Below are 20,810 nucleotides of genomic sequence, written 5' to 3' on the forward strand. Positions count from 1 at the left end.
TTTAGCAGTTAAAGTGAGACCTAAGTATGGAATGGATTGGGTCGCCCATGTGTACATGAATAGGGTTTCTAAGTGGGAGTGGGCATGAGGGCTGACCCCCAAGTCCAAAATTATGGATTTAGTAAAGTTACCTTTATAGTAGGACAAGGCGCTAAAGTCATATGCGAATGGGAATGAAATGGTTGGGTTGGTTAGGAGAAGGGTTATGTCATCTGCAAGTAAATTTATAACATGAGATTTTTGATGGAACCTAAAACCTGAAATGTGGGGATAGGAGCAAATAGCTTTGGTTAATGGCTCTATCACTAGGTTGAAAATTAAAGGGGAGAGTGGGCATCCCTGCTGAGTACTGTTTGAGATGGAAAATGTTTTGGACAGGCGGTCTTTAGTAAAAACTTGAGCGAAGGGATGTGAGTATCAAGCTAAAATGGCTGATAGAATTTGTCCATCTAAATCAAATTTCTGCAGAACCTCTGACATACAGCCCCAGTGGACTCTATCTAAAGCCTTCTCCACATCAATGGAATGGGGAGTCTAGTTTTGATAAACTGTATACCTTTAATAAAGTTATTTTAGGATACTTTGCAATAAATTCAGGAAAATTATATTATTTTGCAAACTATTTTTACCATAGACTTGTCAGCTTAAATTTGCATAATTTATGGTAAATGCAAGTGAAAACTAAAGCAAGTTAATTTTGTGAAAAAATGCTTGTGTTGTTGTCTTCATTATCATGGATATTAGTAAGAGTAGTAATTCTTGTAAGGGATATATATATAGGAATCCACTAAAAACATGACCGTCATGCTACTATTGCCTAAAAGTTTAAAGTGTAAGCCCATCCAAAAAAATTTTCTTATTTTTTTAAGTAGGAATGATTTAGACACCGAGACAGGTTTGTATGGTTATCTGCAGCACATTTAGATAGATTCACACTTACTTCTTATTCTTTCCTGTTAACAGTTTACTAGACAGGAAGTTAAGTGGAGAGTTCTCTAACAACAATTCCAACAAAAGTAATAGTGCTTTTCTATAGTTTTTCTATCCAAAGCTAAAAAAAAAAAAAAAAAGTTTTGACGTTAATAGCCACATTTACGAATATTTGCTCATCATATTAAAGGACATATGATTTATTTATTGTTTAGTTCATTTATTTATTTATTTCTGTAAAAGTCAAAAGAAAGTTTACTTTTACTTTAGATGATAAGTAAATCCAGTCAATAGGAACAATATATCTTACACAAACTGATTTTAAAAATGACATTCACATTTATATTTCTCTCAAAATGACATAAAGTAGGTTGAATATGTAGAAATCTTACTTATGTATATCTGCATAGATATATTAAATGTAGAAAAATGTTTTAGTGTTGCAATTCACATACTGTACACCTTAGAACACTGTTTGCATTATTAGGAGTAATAAATGTTCACTTTGTTTTTTTTTTTTTTAAATAGAGTAGCTCTTTAAAGTAGCACTCCAGCTAAATAACTTATTTTATAATTTTGGGTAAAATATTGTAGGGTTAGAACCTGTCAGGTTTGTATTGGATCCTTTTATTTCTTTACTTCCTATAATATGGTGGCAGTGCTGTTCATTCTGCAATGAAAATGTACACTATCCTGTGGATAGGTTAGTCTTAAAGAGGTTGTAAACCTGAAAAAAAATTTCTTCTTTTTGCAACCTGTAAGAGAAACACATAATGAGCTATTATGGAACTCTATGGACTTGGAGGACTGGAGGGATGTCATACGTCACTTCCTAGCAACGGGTTTATAGAGCCCATATTTTTTCATCATGAAAAAAAATGACTTTCATTTTTTTCTTTTGTAGTGTAGATGTGAGATCTGGGGGTCTTTTTGTCCCCAGATCTCACATTAAAGAGGTCATGTCATGCTTATTTCTATTACAATGGATGTTTACATTCCTTGTAATTGTATTAAAAGTGATCACATTTTTTTTTGTAAAAGGACAGTGTAAAAAAAAAAAAGATAAAATAAATAGGAAGAAAAAATGAAAGCGCCCCATCCCTGTTAGCTCACGTGCAGAAGCGAAAGCATATGCAAGTCGCGCCCACATATGTAAATGGTTTTCAAACCACACAGGTATCTCCATGATCGTTAGAGCAAGAGCAATAATTGGGGATTTTTAAGTACAAATGTTTGTCTCCATTCCATGAGCGTGCGCAATTTTGAAGCATGACATGTTGAGTATCTATTTACTTGGCGTAACATTGTCTTTCACGTTATAGAAAAAAATTGGGCTAACGTCACTGTTTTCTTATTTTTCTAATTTAAAAAAGTGTATTTTTTTCAAAATTCTCTAGGGTCTCTGCTAAAAAGAAATATATATATATACATATAAAGTGTTTGGGGGTTCTAACTAATTTTCTAGCAAAAAAAAAACGGATTTTTAACTTTTTAACTTGTAAACAAGTGTCAGAAAAAGGCCTGGTCCAGGAGTGTTTAAAGTGACAAACAAATTAAAGCCCGACTCCAGCTAACACATATTTAAGTAGTACTAGCAACAGGTTTTGTTTTTACAATTTTTTGGTGGACAGCTCAGCCTTTTACAGAAAGTATAAAAAAAACTGTCAGGATGAAGAAATAACGGAAAATTGATATCAAATACTTACCGTAATTTTCCTTTCCTGATGGACTCCATGGTAGCATACGTTCGGGTAGGCTCCGCCTCCTCTCCTACCTCATAGGACCCCACTCCCATAAATCTTTGCTCCCTTTCAGCATCAGTGTTCTGTAACTAGCCTACTCAGGAATTGGGAGGGGACTCCTGCTGCCATGGAGTCCATCAGGAAAGGAAAATTACGGTAAGTATTTGATATCAATTTTCCGTTTTCCTGACAGACTCCATGGCAGCATACGTTCGGGAAATAACTCGCTATACACTCCCGGGTGGGAAGATGCTGAACAAAGAAAAAACTTTAATTGGCAGTACAAAAGACACAATAAATAAAAAGGATAAGAAACTTGGTCCCATATCAGGGCTTACCACCCTGCCGACGGCATAATCGAGTCCAGGAGACGCAGCACCAGCTCAAATCTTCAGGCAAAAAAAGGGCCACCCGCAGCAGCAAGGCTCTCTCGGCCAGACCACAGAGCTCCTGCTAAGGGTCTCTTCCATTGCCCCCTCCATACCCCGCTAAGAGCCAGGGCTTATCGGAGACTCCATGACTCAATCTGCCACCGTTTTTCATATAGGACCGAAGAAAGTAGGAACATAAAACTATATGTATGAGGAGGACGAAAAAAGAACACTGATGCTGAAAGGGAGCAAAGATTTATGGGAGTGGGGTCCTATGAGGTAGGAGAGGAGGCGGAGCCTACCCGAACGTATGCTGCCATGGAGTCTGTCAGGAAAATAAAGCTATGTTACAGGGAGGACTTACAAGGACAAACACAGTTGTGTTCATGCTTTTGACTTAAACATATATGTCATTTTTTATCTCTCTTATAATTATACTTTAGGTTTAAATTATCTTAATTCATATTCATTTTATGTTTACCACTGACTGTGTGTGTGTGCCTTTGTAAGTTCTTGAAAGACTAAATACATTTTTACATTTTCATAAAAGATACTGTAAGCCAAGTGTAAGATATTTTTTTTAATTCACAATTGATTCAGATGTAATAATATCTCAAATAATGTCTTAGAAAACAATTCTAAAGCACTGCAGTTCCCCAATTCGACCTCACAGCGCCGCTGTTGACCAATAACGAAAGCATAAGAGATCTAAATGCACCTCTATGAGCCAGGCAGTACACAATTACAAGGAAAAATATAGAGCATTTTGCATGGGATGTGACTGCTGCAGGTCTCTCAAAGAAGAAGACGTGTATCCTTACACTTTACCTGAATCAGTCTTCAAGTTATTTCACCTACGTTTTTCTAGCAAGAAAAGAAATGACTGGCTTGAAGATGCAGCATGGACAGGCACTGCAAGAAATCAGATGGCAAGTAATAATCTCTTTATTTTCCTGGCTGTGCCATTCAGTCACAGGCCAGATTAATTATTCCATTGTAGAAGAGATGAGAAAAGGTTCACTCGTTGGCAATTTAGCCAGGGATCTTGGAATGAATGTGAAGGATCTTTCAGTGAGAAAACTCCGCATTGTTTCACGTGTGTCTGAAAAATATTTCAGTATCAATCTGGATAATGGAAATGTATATATTGCAGAGAGGATAGACAGAGAGACACTGTGTGGGGCTGCAGCTGATTGTGTCCTGACCTTTGATGCTGTGGCTGAGAATCCTTTAAATGTTTTTAATGTTAGGATTGAAATTCAAGATATAAATGACAATCCACCAAGGTTTCTACATGAAACAATTAGATTGGAAATAAGTGAATCTACTTTACCAGGAGCAAGATTTGTTTTGCAGAAAGCTGAAGATTTGGATATAGGAATTAATGTTTTAAAAGGCTACAAACTAAGTTCAAACAAGCACTTTGTGTTAGGAGAAAGGATCAGCTCGGATGGCAGTACATTTCCTGAACTAGTTCTAGAAACGTCTCTAGACCGAGAGACACAAGATCACTATGAACTAGTTTTATCAGCTGTTGATGGGGGAAATCCTGTTCTAACAGGGAGCACATTGATTAATATTTATATCATTGACTTTAATGATAATACACCTATATTTACCCAAGAAGTATATAAAATAGGCATTAAAGAAAATATGCCATTGAATTCTATAGTTCTTCAGGTCAGCGCAACTGATGGGGATGAAGGTGCAAATGCAGAGATTACGTATTCATTTAGTACTATGGCAAATAATATTCTGCAGATGTTTGAAATCAACCCTAGAAATGGGGAAATTACAACAAAAGGGTATGTGGATTATGAACTTACTAAACATTATGACATTTCTGTACAAGCTATTGATGGAGGTGGACTGGCTGCCCATTCCAAAGTATTAATAGAAGTATTAGATCAAAATGACAATGCTCCTGAAATATCCATCACCTCCCTGACTATTCCTATCCCAGAAAACACAGCTTCTGGTACAGTGGTGGCCTTGATTGAAGTTCATGACCAAGATTCAGGAGAAAATGGAGAGATCCAATGTCTTATCACAGGTGATGTGCCATTCCAAATACAGTCATCTTCAAGCAATTTCTATAAGATTATTACAAAAAGTACCTTGGACCGAGAAAAAATGGCATCCTACAACATTACTATTCAAGCTTCTGACAAAGGCTCACCTCCAATGATTGTTAAAAAAGTTATCCAACTTGATGTGTCTGATGTCAATGACAATGCTCCTGAGTTTGAGAAGCTGACCTACACTGCATGCGTTCCAGAAAATAACTTACCAGGATCTTCCATATTTAGTATTCAAGCAAGAGATATAGACAGTGAAAATAATGCCAAAGTAGTTTATTCTGTAAGTGGTATCAGCTATGAGAAAGATCCTATGTCCTCTTTTATATCCGTTAACCCAGAAACTGGAGTTATTTATGCACAACGCACATTTGATTATGAGCTACAGAAAGAATTTATCTTCCAGATCAATGCCAGAGACAATGGAAAGCCATCTCTGAACAGCAGCACAACTCTAAGAATTTTTGTAGTAGATCGGAATGATAACTCACCTATCATTCTGTATCCATCATCAGATGCTGATCGCCCTGCCTTTGAGTTAGTGCCATGGTTCTCTGAACCAGGTTCATTAATATCCAAAGTAGTAGCTGTGGATGCTGACTCTGGACACAATGGCTGGCTATCGTTTATTTTGCAAGGATCAGAAACATCATTTTTCACCATTGACCAACACACAGGGGAGATCAGGACTTCACAAATTTTCCAAGGAACAGACACCTTGAAGCATAGCATTGTTGTTATAGTAAAAGACAATGGCTTCCCACCTCTTTCTGCTTCTGCCACTCTAAACCTGATGATTGCAGATAACTTTCAGCAGCTAATTCCTGAAATGACCAATCAGACAAACAAATCAGAGTCTCAGTCCAACTTACAATTCTACTTGGTAATAGCCTTGGCATTGATTTCTTTTCTGTTCATGTTGACTGTGATACTTGCTATAATCTCTAAATATCGAGAATCCAAGTCTTCCTCCTCATCCTTGGATCTTTGGGCACAAATCTGTATCCTACAGTTGATCCCAGATTTCTTTCTCAGTTTAATAATGGAACATTACAGCTTCCTTACTCATATGATGTTTGTGTAACTCTGGATTCTAGTGAAGGGGACTTTGCTTTCCTTAGACCTCAGTCCCGTGTTCCAGTGGATCATCTTATTGATACCGATGACTCTGGGATTGGAAATGAAAGCTCTAAGGATTCCTTACTTGCAGACAATATCCCATCCCAGGTATGCTTTTGAAAAGATTAGAATATATTTTATTAGAGAAAAAATGTTGATCAAATTGAATTTAAAGTGATTGTAAAGCTTTATTTTAGTTTTTTTAATTAAAATAATAAACATGTTAAATGTACCTGTTCTGTGCAGTGGTTTTGCACAAAGTGGCCCGGATCCCCCTCTTCCCAGGTCCAACACCAGTGCTCCTGGCTCCTCCCTCCTGTCAGCTTGCTATGGGGGCAACCAAGCTGAGCCGCTGCTCTGTGTGTCCATTCTGTCTCCTGATTGGGTCACCGGCTATAATTGACAACAGCGGGAGCCAATGGCGAATCAGCAGTGCGAGTCCCAAGAGAGACAAAGCTCTCGAGGACATCACTAAAGCTGTATTGAAATGTTTAAAGCACTGGAGTTCAATCAGCAAGCTACATAGCAAAAGCTTCAGGTATGCTAAAAGACAAAATTCGCACAATCTACTTTAATCTGAGTTGTCTGCTTTCTTATGCAAACATGTTATACCTACCTGCTCTGTTGCACTGGATTTGCAGCCTGGATCCTCCTCTTCTCGGGTCCCTCATCTGTGATCCTGGCCACTCCTTCCTGTTGAGTGCCCCCACAGCGCACAGCTTGCTATGGGGGAACCCTAGCTGAGGCACAGCTCCCTGTGTTCATTCAGACACCAAGCCCCCCCCCTTCTCCCCTGATTGGCTAGCTGATTTTCATTGACAGCAGCAGGAGCCAATGGCGCCGTTGTTGTGTCTCAGCCAATCAGGAAGGAGAATCTGGGTTGGCTGAGACACTCGTGGACATCGCTGGACAGAAAGGGACCTCAGGAAAGTGTTAGGGGGGCTGAGGGGTTCCTGCACACAGAAGACTTTTTATATTAATGCATAGAATACATTCAAATAAAAAAAAAAATTCTGACTTTAAAACTCCTTTAACTACTGCTTCCTCTTCTCCCTGAATCACCAATACCATTAAAACTTTCAAGGCAAACTTCAATGGTGATTGTCTGTCATGGGTCCTTTGGCTCTATTAACTCCGCAGCACCGCAAAGTTATTGCTACTGGGGAAGGGGGCCTCAGAGGACTTTGAATTTCACTAAAGCAACAGCCATCAACACAAGGGACACATTGCATTGATAGTAAGTACTGTCCTTTTTGCTGATTGTTAAAGAAAATGTTTTTTTTCACGCAACCCAGGGGTTGCTGAACGAAAATAAACTGAGAGGTTGTTGTACTAGCTAAGTGACCTTAATGCGGTAAACTCCCCTGCAGCATTATTGTGCTCTGACAGGGGCAACACACAAATCAGTAATCACAACCATTGGCTGCAAAAGCTGATCAGATGCTGATTTTCCAGCATGCCCATCTGATAAAAGCCAGTCATTAGACTGACTTCTGTCGGACAGGCTGCTGTACACATGGGCCGAAGAAACCGACCAATACCAACTGATATTTGACGCGTGTGTACCAGCCTATAGGATTTAAAAATACCTTTCCTTTATTACAAGTAGCAGTTCTAAAATTATCAGGTTACTGTCAAAAGAGAGTGGGGGGGGGGGGGGATTGGTGCACTAATAAAATGTCTGGATGAAAATTGGAAGTATCGTTAATGGTTAACTTTGTCTGAAATCTATACATATTGGCCTAGTGAGGGTTGGTTCACACCAGATGCTTTCCAGTGCATTTTTAAAATTCATCTGGAATGCATGTACAGTACAGTTATTGGCATGTATTCCATTGGCCCTAATTCACACAGGTATGGTCAAGTAAAGTGCTTTCAACAAAAGTACAACCAGCTGCATTTTTTTTTTTTTTTAACTGGAATGCATCAATGTAAACACACCAGAACACACATAACAAACCATTGTCTTAAGATTTTTTTAAGTGTCAAAAAAGAGAGGAAAGAAAATGCACTGGAATGTATTAAAAAAACATGTATAACGCGCATGCAAAAATGCATCCGGAGCACTTAGTGTTTCTGTGTAACTGCAGCAGAGGCTATTCTTCTGAACTCCATCAGCTGTATGAACAGTTATGAATGGCCTATGTATGTTGTATATCACTGCACAATATATTAGCACTTTAGAATAAATAATATAGTACATTCTTAAAAAGTGTTATAATAAGGCAAATGCATATTTTAAATGCAAAAACAATCCTGTGATTGACACACTGAATAGTTGAAAAAAGTTGGTATTTTACTTGTGTTTTGGAGATGGGTTGGTCTTTTGCATACTTTAATGTAGGCCACAGTCACACACTGGAGTATGTGTCTTGGGTAATGATTAGGATTGTCACGGGCTGTATTGCACATCCCTCATTTGTAGAGATGTTTGGGTATATTGGGAATTACTGTCCCATGGCATTGAAAGTTCCACAGAACACAGATAAGAGTTTGAAATCAGTTTAAGCATTAACATTTAGCCAAACATATAAAATATTGTTATTTATATAAAAAAAAGCATCTCTATTACTTTGCAGATTTATACTTTCTGCCCCTCGTGTCAGCTTGTCCTACCCCTTCTTTCCCATCCAAATGTTTTGTGCACTACCAACTTTTATATAGCTGTCTTTTAATATAGGCAACTTGTATATTGCCATTGTTTATGTGACTTTCTTAATACTAAGCTAGATTTATTTTTTATGCATTTTTGTACTATGCTCTCTTTGTTTATGAACACTATACACACACAGCATATTCAAATTTGTCCCACAACAGCCTGCCTCCAACAACTCCCCCTATGCTCTTTAGACTTTTACGTTTTGAAGGTGGGGAAGGTGACAAATAATTAAAGTCATTCAGATTTGGGCTGTGTAGATGTTAAAGGGTAACGTGGCAGACCCAACCAAGACAGGGGCTTTTGAAGGGGACTAGGGGCATGCCTCCTGCTCATAATATGGCCCATGGCGAGAGCAGATTATTCTCCAAAGATGGACATCAACGTGATGAACGCTGAGAGCGAGGGTTGGATTAATTCTCTGAATAAGGACAATAAAGCTTCCCTTCTGGAGTGTTTGGAAAGCTGTAATAATTTTGTACAAGTTAATGATCAGAGGAAATATGGTGGCACTCCTAAAAACTGAGCCCCTCCACTTGGGACAGAAATATTCCTCAAGAAATCTATGAAGATAAATAATTCCACCTTTTTAGACTGCTGGAACATTGTATGAGTTGTCTCATAGACTGTTGTACACTTTTTCCGAGCAGTCTGAGGTGGGGTGGGATCACTGTTTGTTATGTGCTTATTGTTAAGAAGGTCTCTCCCAGTGTGTGCCTCCTAGGTGTGCATTCCCATTGTTAATTAAGTCACCTATTGTTTTTGTCAGTCTGATCATCATCTTTTGGAGAGGTGATTAATATTGTGACCAATGTACATTGTTTACGCTTATGCTTATGATAATGTGTAATGTAGTTTGTATCCAATGTTGTGGGCTTGGTGCCAAATGGTCTGGGTGGGCACTGAGTCACCTAGGTGGCTATTTGTTTATTTAGCTTAATGTTTATGTTGGCTGTTCCATAGCTATGTTAATTATTTTATTTTTATATTTTATATTTTAGCCGAATAATATAACATAATATAATATAATATAACATAAAATGATATATAATAAAATATAACAATTTTATATTATAGCCGAATTCTCTAACCGGAAGTGAGCTGGTTAATTTTAACCTTACTACTTTTGTAATCATGCGTGTTATATATAATTTCTTCATGTTTAATTTTATCTTTATGGTCCACTATTCATGTGTATGGCATAGTACTAGGTCTTAATCAATTACTCAGTGTGATTTTGGTAGTTTACGAGCTCTGTGTGGAGACTAAATTGCGGTGTATTGTATGCTGGATTATGTACACCTCACTTAGAGAATTCGGCTATAATATAAAATTGGCTTTATTATAGGTCTAATATTGTTTTTAGTTATTTTAAGATTTGAATAGCCCATATTGGGTTTCGGCTTCGGATATAGTTTAGGGCTGAGTATGTTTAATGATGGCGGAATCAGGATATCCGGTTCCGGATTGTCAGCCCTTACAATGAGTAGAAAGAAAAATAGCGGTCTACATACTTCTGGCTCCAACTATATAAATGAGCGTCATTAGTGTATGCTGATATCCCCTGAAGAAGCCACGTGACCGGAAGTGACGTCAGACGTGGAGTTAGAGTCCGCAGGAAAGCTGTACTCGGTTTTAAGGCTTGCAAATTTTCGTTTACATCTGAGTGCAATACAATTTTTTTTCAATAAATGATTTAATAGACATACTGCACTATATGAGCACTTCTTTTTGAGATATCGTGGAGCACCCTATGTGGATTCACCCGATCCAAAAAGACCATTTCCAACCCCTATCTGCAGAGTGGCCAAGAGGAGAGGTGAAAAAGGAGTACCATTTAATTATAAGGCGCATTCCCTTATATATTGAGGTGAGCAGCTAGTACACCCCGAGGGGGTCTAAAGACTAAAGAGCACCCCCTTTATCACTTGGTGAAAGGTGGAGGTTATACAGTGAAGATTTAAGAAGGATTTTTGCCTACAAAGGTTAATTGAAATGATTTGGACACTTTTTCTGGACACTTCAAGCACTTTCTTTTACTTATAAGCACCTTATGTATTTTCCTTGTTTTACATAGATTGAGGAAGCACTTGTCACTTTACTCACCTTCATTTGATATATTGTTAGTTTATTTATAGTTTGAAGATTTTTGAGGATATTAGCACGTGGGCACTTTATGTATATTGTATGAATATTGGAAGTACATACACTTTTATTGTTTGTATATTGATTATAGATCACTATTATATTATATATTACACATCACATATTTTTTGAGCCTCAATATCACTATCATATTGTTTTATTAATTTTAAAGTATTTATTCTCCCTGAAGCGCAATACCTCCCCCCTCCATTTACGTTTTAAAGGAAATAGATTAGCCAAGACATTATTTTTCTATGACAAGTTGTCAGTCTCCAGTGATGCAGCACAGGAATATTCCTAAAAGGCAGACTGATGCATAGTCATTTGCAATGTATGTGTTTAGTCATCCAAAAGCTATGAATACAGGTAGAGTTTTGTCCCTGATGTTTGCCCCTGTAGTATAGTAAGACATGTTGACAGACTGAAGCCCTTCACCAGTACTCAGCAATCACTGCCAACACTGAGGCCTACAGATGCATGCCCAAACAGTTTTGGCAATTATATCCTTCAAAAAGGCATCTCTTTTGTTCCACAGGTACTATAGATTAAAAAGTAATATATCCATGGATTCAAAATAGAGCCATAACTCTAGTTATTTAGATTTCACTCAATTTCATCTTATTATGTGCACATGCACTGTGCTCACTCATAGTAAAAAAAATCCTAGCACTGAGAGGTGTGCATTGCAATCATCTGTACCTCCCTCAAAGAAATAGTTTAGTAAAAAAAAATCACAATTGCAGCCAAGATATACAAGTGGCATAGCAGCAAGTACATTTAGTTGCACATATTTAACTGAAATTCTGGTTAAAAATAAAATATAAAGCAAACCTAATTTAATATATAACAGATGCAATTCTGAGGTATTGTAGTTCCCTACTTTCACCTCAAAGCGCCGCTGTTGACCAATAAGGAAAATATGTGAGGGATCCAAGGACATCTCTGTTAGTCAGACAGCCAACAATTGGAAATAGAAATACACACCATTTCTGTATGGAATGTGATTGCTGCAGGTCTCACAAAGAAGAAAGCTTATGGTTTGCTGATATCTTAACTGGATCATATATACATCTAGGAGTTTCACTCATATATAACCAGCAAAGAAAGATATCTGCCTTGAGAATGCACCAAGGACCTAAAGGAATCAAATGGCAAGTAGCATTTTTATTTTTGTGTCTGTGTCATTCAATCTCTGCTCAGATTCATTATTCCATTGTTGAAGAAATGAGAAAAGGTTCAGTTGTTGGAAATTTAGCAAAAGATCTTGGATTGAATGTAAAGGATCTCTCAGCAAGAAAACTACGTATTGTCTCTGATGTATCTGAAAAATATTTCCATATCAATCCAAAGAATGGAGACATATCTATTGCAGAGAGGATAGACAGGGAGACACTGTGTGGGGCTGCAGCTGATTGTGTCCTGACTTTTGATGCTGTGGCTGAGAATCCTTTAAATATTTTCAGTGTTAGGATTGAAATTCAAGATTTAAATGACAATCCACCAACATTTATGCAGGAAAGAACTGCATTACAAATGAGTGAGCATACTTTACCAGGGGCAAGATTTACTCTCAAAAGTGCAATAGATTTAGATATTGGCATCAATTCACTGAAAGGCTACAGGCTCAGTGCAAATCAGCATTTTGTTCTGGGAGAGCAGACAAGCACAGATGGTATTGCATTCCCGGAACTGGTTCTAGAAAAGTCTTTGGATCGGGAGGCCCAAAGCAGCTATGAATTTACTCTAACTGCTTTTGATGGTGGAATTCAAGCACAGACAGGCACTACTTTAATACAGATATCTGTTACTGATTTTAATGACAATGCCCCTATTTTTACCAAGAATATATACAAAGTGGAGGTTAAAGAAAGTGTGCCATTAAATTCAACAGTTTTGCATGTCTCTGCAAGTGATGCAGATAACGGAGTAAATGCACAAATTACATATTCATTTGATGCAATGTTGAATAATATTCGTCAGCCTTTTACTATCAATCCCAACAATGGAGAAATTAAAACAAAAGAAAATTTAGATTATGAAGTCACTAAACACTATGAGTTTACAGTGGAAGCCAAAGATGGAGGAGGCCTAGTATCTAATGCTAAAGTTTTGATAGAAATATTGGATGAAAATGATAATGTTCCTGTGATTTCCATAACCTCCTTATTGTCACCTGTTCCTGAGGACACTGCACCAGGAACAGTGGTATCACTGATTGCAGTCCGTGATAAGGACTCAGGACATAATGGAGAAGTACAGTGTCAAGTTCTAGGTGATGTACCCTTCCAGCTGATATCCTCAGCAAGCAACTTTTATAAAATTGTCACAAAAGGCTACCTTGACAGAGAAAAAACTTCCTCCTACAATATCACTATTCAAGCCTCCGACAAAGGTTTTCCTCCTCTGTCTTCTGTAAAGATGATCCAGTTGGACTTGTCAGATATCAACGACAATGCACCTGCCTTTGAGAAATTAGCATATACTGTATTTGTACCAGAAAACAATTTGCCAGGAGTTTCAATATTCAGTATTCAAGCAAAAGATATTGACAGTTTGGAAAATGCAAAAGTGACTTACTCTGTAGTAAGTAACAGTGATAGGAAGGATCCTGTGCCATTGCATGTATCTATTAATCAGATATCTGGGGTAATTTATGCACAAAAGTCATTTGATTATGAGCAACATAAAGAATTTATTGTACAGATTGTTGCAGAAGACAGTGGCTCTCCACCTCTGAACGCAAGCACATTTCTAAGGATTCTTGTTGTAGACCGGAATGATAATGTACCAACCATCTTATATCCACCAATAAACAGTGGTGGCCCTTTCTTTGAGATGGTTCCTTGGTCCTCTGAACAAGGTTCTTTAGTATCCAAAGTGGTTGCAGTGGATGCGGATTCTGGACACAATGCCTGGTTGACTTATTCTTTACAGTCTTCAGAGCCATCACTTTTCACTATTGGTCAACATACTGGGGAGATCAGAACATCACATGTTTTTCAAGAAAAAGATGCTTTAAAGCATAAAGTTGTTGTTATAGTAAAAGACAATGGCCTCCCACCTCTCTCTGCCTCTGCCACTCTAAACCTTGTGGTTGCTGATAGTTTTCAGAAGGTAATCCCTGATATGACCAATCAGTCAAGCAAACTGGACTCCAAGTCAAATTTACAAATCTATTTGGTTATAGGCTTGGCATTGATATCATTTTTGTTTATGTTGACTGTGATAATTGCCATCATCTCCAAATGCAGAGAGTCCAAATACTCCTCCAGATTTGGATCCGTGAGTACAAACCTGTATCCAACAGTTGATCCTAGATTTATATCTCAGTTTAAAAATGGAACCCTGCAGCTGCCTTACTCATATGATGTTTGTGTAACACTGGATTCAAGGAAAAATGACTTTGGTTTCCTTAGTCCTCAACCAAATGTTCCAGTGGATCATCTCATTGATGCTGATGATTCGGGGATTGGAAATGAAAGCTCAAAGGATTCCTTGCTTGCAGAAAACATTTCTTCTCAGGTATGTTTCAGGAAAAATCCGTTTAACTGTTATTAACAAAAGGGTTTAAATGTGCTTAATATACATTTTATGGGTCGAATAATAAGGACTTGTAACCAAAAGCTTTTAACCCCACTTGCCTTGAAAGTAAGCGTAAAAGTTTTGATCAATTTTTTTTTTTACATCTTTAAAAACTAATGTTTTAAAATATATTTTTATTATTTGCATACAGTCTTTGTTTAGGTTGAATAATAAGGACTTGTAACCAAAAGCTTTTAACCTCACTTACTTTGAAAGTAAGCATAAAAGTTTTGGGCAGTTTTTTTTTTACGTCTTTAAAAACGAATGTTTTAAAAAATATTTTTATTATTTGTATACAGCCTTTGTTTTACAAGTAACTATTACAGGCTGCATCCTTGAAATTTGTTGGAAAAGTATGTTATACTTTCAAAAAAGAAAGTTCACCAGTACCTTCGTGCTTTTAGTGTTAAGATCTAAAAGAAGGGCGATACACCTCGCATAGAGGACCACTTGCTGTCTGCAAGTGGTATATGTGAAAATGTATTACTTATATTATACATGGATTATTAAATTACCTATATGAAAATTATATTTTTTTTTAGTAAGCTAAATAATCATTTACATTACTTTCCTTCTGTCCTCCCTCTATATTTTTTTGTACTTAAATTGCTTTGTGTATATTAACAGAAAAAGTCTGTGATCTCTGAAGCATCAATAAAACGTGCCTGTGCAGATGCAAAGTGCATTTGCACTCTGCAAGAGCAGTTGCTCCAGAGCTTAGCAAATAAGGTAAAACTTCACTTTGCAAAGAATACCCAATCACATGCAAGGAAATGTTTTGCTTGCACACAATCTGATGATGGAAGTCATTAGAGCTTCTGATCATTTACTAAGCTCTGGAGTGGAGCAACTGCTCTTGCAGAGTGTAACTGCACTTTGCAAAATGCACAGTCTATTTGTAAATAGTAAATCAATCCCAAAGCTTCAGATAGTGGATAAATCTGACTGATGTACAGGATCACACTGTACAATTCAGAGCGCAGTATAACTCCGAAATTGTGTTTTTGTGGTAGCCTTTTCCCGCTTTAACCACTTAAGCCACGGAAGATTTTACCCCCATTCCGACCAGGGGGTTTTTTGCGATTCGGCACTGCGTGAATTTAACGGACAATTGCGCGGTTGTGCGACGCTGTACCTAAACGAATTTGACGCCCTTTTTATCCCACAAACAGAGCTTTCTTTTGGTGGTATTTGATCACCTGTGCGATTTTTTGATCATGCGCTATAAACAAAAAAAGAGCGTCAATTTTGCAAAAATAACATTATTTTTCACATTTTTTTATATGAAATTCCCCCCCAAAAAAATGTAAAAATCTAAATTTTTTAACATTTTCGGCCAATTTGTTTTATGCTACATATGTTTGGTAAAAAAAATCGCAAAAAGCGTATTTTGATTGGTTTGCGCAAAAGTTATCGCGTTTACTAACAAAGGGAAAGATTTTTGTCATTTTTGTTGTTTTTTTAACGCATAATGGCGGCGATCTGCGATTTTTTTTGCGGTACTGCGACATTGCGGCGGACAGATCGGACCCTTGACTGACATTTTTGACACTTTTGGGGTTACCAGTGACATTTCTACAGTAATCAGTGCTATACATATGCACTGTTACTGTAAAATTACACTGGCAGTGAAGGGGTTAACTTTTTTGAGAGGGAGGGGTTATGTGTGTCCCTAGGGGCATGATTCTAACTGTAATTGGCTGTGGCTTGAGCTGTAGAAACAGTGATCAATGGTCCTACATAGTAGAACCGTATGATCACTATTTCTACACAGGGGAGAATGACAGGCGGCTTGTTTACATCAGCCGCCTGCCTCTCTCCCTCTCCACCGACGATCTCCGAGTGACCGGCGGACATCGGGTCCGCCGGTCACATGCGTGGGGGGGGGTCCGTGACCGCGCGGGAGCGGGAGTGCGCCTCCAGCAGCGCACGCTCGCTCCCTAGACCCTTACAGACTAGCGACGTAGTACTATGTCGCTCTGCCTATGAGGGGCTGACCGCCGCAGTAAATAGTCGTGCGGCAGTCGGCAAGCGGTTAATTAACATTCAAAATTAAAATAAATATCAGTACATTTGTCAGGCTCAGATTTATTTAAAGGGACATGGCTATAGGTGCCACTTTCTTGCCTTTCCCACCTCTGTCACTCTTCCATTAGCCTATATCCATTGCAAGATGTTCCCAGTTTCAGTGAATGTGATGATGCAAAAAGAAGCTTCAGAGAAAGGGATGGAAATCAATCACTTAGAGCAATGAAAGTACTTTTGACATGGCAGCATACCTTCAATGACAACTGTTTTCAAAGTTTCTCACCTAGGTTAGATCATGGTAGCCCTTTTTTGATGTAGCTTCTTTTTTTAATATGGTTGTACTTTTAACTTGACTTTGTTGGATTTTTATAACGCTGTGGTAGCACTTTAGCACTTTTAACATGTATATGGTAATTATATTAGAACTCTGGTAACATAGCAGGGTCCATTTGCTCCGACTCTGTATACTTCAAAGGTAACACTCAAGTCTTCCTTCCCTCAAACCTTTTTATGGCCTCACACAGTGCACTAAAGCAAATATGAATGCAACTCCTCTACACATTAGAACTTTAGGAGACCTTATAATTATATAGCTACTTTAGTCTATCGTGCATGAAATGCATTTGAATTTTGTGATTCCTGTAACTGTTTCAACGTTACGACCCTGGCTTTGTAAAGTGACATTACTTTGGAAATATGGCTTCATTTTTTTATCTTTTTCATGTATTCTGCCTGCACTGGTAGCATGGCTTTGACTCGAGTGACATGACTTTTTTCTCCAGTGGTACATACAAAGGCATATATACTAGTACAATATTATATACAGCAGTGTTTCTCAACCAGGGTTCCTCCAGAGGTTGCTAGGGGTTCCTTGAGCAATGGGCAGTTTCTGCCTCTCAAATAAGTTTCCCCTGACACCATTGATCTTTTTAGCTATCTGTAAGGAAGGTAATTCTTCCCAGTGTCCACAAATGTAAGGACCATTCATCCCACTGACCTTCACACTGATGTATCATAGATTGTAAATATAGCCATTTTTAGCAGGGGTTCCCTGAGACCTGAAAATTATTTCAAGGGTTCCTCTGTGTTGAAAAGGTTGAGAAAGGCTGATATACAGTATATAAATGTCAGAGAATCTTGGTTTTATGAATTACATTTTGTCTCATTTCTTTTGTCAGATGTGACATTTGGTCATCTACATATTCAAAAATCTCACTTGGCTGGTTAGTGTCAGTCTGTTTATGACAGAGCCTTAATGTGTATGCAAGTACAGGTATGTTTGTGTGTGTGGGTGTGATAAACAACACTTAAATGTGCAAAAAATAAAAGCTTAATTTTTCAAACGTTAAAGTAGCTTATTTTTTTACTATTGATTAAATGGCACTACTCCTACTCTTGTAGCATGGTACCATCAGGTAAAGGGGAATCACAGCAGCACCTATATAATATCACTGTTTTCACCCCAGTATGACAATATAATTCTAGATCTTTTTGTAATAAGATATAATTACTCTGTATGAGTTGAAATTTCTGTGGTTCCAGCTTTAATGGCACAATATTACATTGTTAATTGGTTTACAGATGTCAGTGCAGTATTGCAGCAAATGAGTCCTACTTTAGTTTATGCTACAAGTCACAGATCCTGTTTTATTGTTCAGATTCCTCTACAACTGTAATCTGGTTGTTATGAATAACACTCTGATACCACACAGACCAATGGCAGTGTGTCTTCTTCTGAAGCATATGTGTGATATTATAACTATGGGAGATGGAGTTGCAGATATATAAAGCTTAAAGAGTAGCTCAACTTTTCCCCTCTAGGTGATCAATGTATGTTGCAGTGATTTTAACAAAGATTGCATACTAATTTCTTTCTCTGAAAAAATAGCCACTTGGTTCACCCTTTCTTGTGCAGACTTTTTCTGAATGGGAGTGACTAGTTTATACTAATCATCTGTGTATTCTTAGTGGTCTAATGAGAAAAGCTACAGTATCTTAATCTCGTTAGAAGTATGTAACTTTTGGGGAATATCTCACCAAAACTGAAATTCTTATGGCAGAGGTGCCTATAAGTTAACATGTACTGTAGCTTAATGAAAACTTCTGGGAAAATAAGTGAGCAAATCACACAAGTAGGAAATTACATTTCTAAGTTAGATAGTTCTGTACACCAGTGGTCTACAGAATGCCTCTAGGTTGCCAATTTTACATTACAGCAGGTAACAATTGAAATGCAAATGTCATTCTTAATAATATTAAACTATAACATGTTAACATTTTAAATGATTACATTTTAAATTGTAAAGCAACTCTGTTACAGAAATGTAAATTTAAGTAAATACTTACCTTTCTCACTTTACACTTCCAACACCACCAAACACCACTCCAGTGATACTAATCCCATGTTCTCACTGGTGCAATCAATGTTTCCTTCTGTTGACTCCTGCACCACTGCTGTGTCCTATAGTTACTTGAGGTTTGCAGGAGGAACCACTATGTGCAATGAGAGCACAGAAGACTGACACTCCTGGAAGTGTTGGTCTCAGAAGAAACTTCAGAAGGTGATTCTTCAGAAGGTGATTAAAGTGTTGTTGGATGGTGTGTGCAGCAGAGCAGGAGAGGTATTTAAAGCGGAGTTCCACCCTCAAATTAAACTTACCTCCATCTTCATGCCCGGGGTCACCTGAAAAACAAATGGATAATCGCAATTTTTTTTTTTTACTTGGGTTAGAAGAAAATATACTTACCTTACTTCCTCTTCCTCCCCTCGGCGGCCACGGCGATTCGTCACTTCCTGGCTTGCAATGATTCCTGGGAGCTGAACGTCATCACTCCCAGGAATCAATGTGCCTGCACCGGCCCCAACGTCAGTTCCGGTTCAGGCGCCGTCATACCTTGCTAAACAGCTTCTGGGCATGCCTAGAAGCTGTGCAGGGATGACGCTGAGGCACCGGAAGTGACGGCGGGGCCGGCGCAGTGCATCGTGGGACCGAAGAAGACGGAAGAGGATGCAGAAGAGGTTTGCGCTGGCTTCAAGCTGCCCACACCTGAGATGGCAGCGCTGGACAAGACATTTTCAAGGTAAGTATTTCTTCTAAAAGGTAAGTGCAACCCGGGACAGATCAGAGGCTAGCCATTGTGGAATGTACTAGCCCTGACTGTCCCGGGGATATTTTTATTAAAAAAAGTATTCCCAGGGTGGAACTCCGCTTTAACCATTTTCTTTACATAGACATCTCCACATTAAATGTACATTTTTTGAGTCAATGAATGAATTCTGAACTGCATATGCAAAAACAACTGTCATGTTTTTACTAAGCTGAAAAGCCATGTGCTTTTAGTTCATTTAGGCATACTAATATCCAAACTGTCACTTTTCTGAAAGAATACATAAGCTGTTAAGTATGTCATTTTCCAGGGATATAATTCTACCACCTGGAACTTTTCCTGGCTACTTGCTAACATCTGCTAAATTATGTGGATAATGGGCATAATTAAGTAATTTAATTTCCTAAAGTTGGACATAAATATTTTCCTTTACAACAAAAATGCAGGTCACCTTGACCCTTCTTGTTTTATGAAAAAAAAAATGATAAAAATGCAGTACACGACCTATACAGGAAGATAAATGTTTTTCAAAGGCGGCAAATCGATGCAATTGATAAGATAGGTTTGAGGAAAGAAAATCAGTAGTATTTTGCCTATAACTTATCCTTGCCTAAAATGGTTCCTATTGTGAAATATATTTTGAAATAGGCAGTTCACTATAACAGATTCAGTCATTTGGGCATTCAGTCTTGATCAGGTTTTCAGATGGATCCAGAATGTCTATGAAAGGGCAAAAGTAAACAGGCATACGTCCATTTAAATTTGTTTGCATCCAAGTCTGTTATGTCTGCAGAAAAAATTGATTAAGGTTTTTCTTCCTTTATACACATATTTTTGTTTATATTTTTGTCCACCTTATGACTTTTTTCCTCATCAACTAAAAAAACAGACATGTAAAAACAGATGCATACTGATATAAACTAAACATAATTGAACTGAAGATGGATATATACTGTAAACTGATGCAAAAGGATTCAATTATCACGTGTTTTTTTAAATCAGTTTTCATGACGTAACTAAAGGACCCTAAATGTTAAACTGTATAAATGAA

The 20,810-nt window shown here is 37.7% G+C and overlaps 1 protein-coding gene across 13 annotated transcripts in view; it reads left to right on the forward strand.

The window, feature by feature from the left end:
* The window catches only part of LOC309553178 (protocadherin gamma-B2-like), a 374,843-nt gene that overhangs the window by 241,295 nt on the left and 112,738 nt on the right, over nt 1–20,810 (forward strand). Inside the window, exon 1 of one of the 13 annotated variants that reach the window (XM_082254114.1) lies at nt 12,243–14,563. The exons of the other annotated variants lie outside the window; for them this stretch is intronic. Within the exon in view, the coding sequence (XP_082110240.1) occupies nt 12,266–14,563 (2,298 nt within the window). The 5' untranslated portion in view covers nt 12,243–12,265. Of the gene's footprint in view, nt 1–12,242; nt 14,564–20,810 lie in introns of those variants that run through there. 13 annotated transcript variants of the gene reach the window in all.

This window comes from Pelophylax lessonae (genome assembly GCF_965119305.1).
Source record: "Pelophylax lessonae genome assembly, chromosome: 4".
Taxonomy (NCBI): domain Eukaryota; kingdom Metazoa; phylum Chordata; class Amphibia; order Anura; family Ranidae; genus Pelophylax; species Pelophylax lessonae.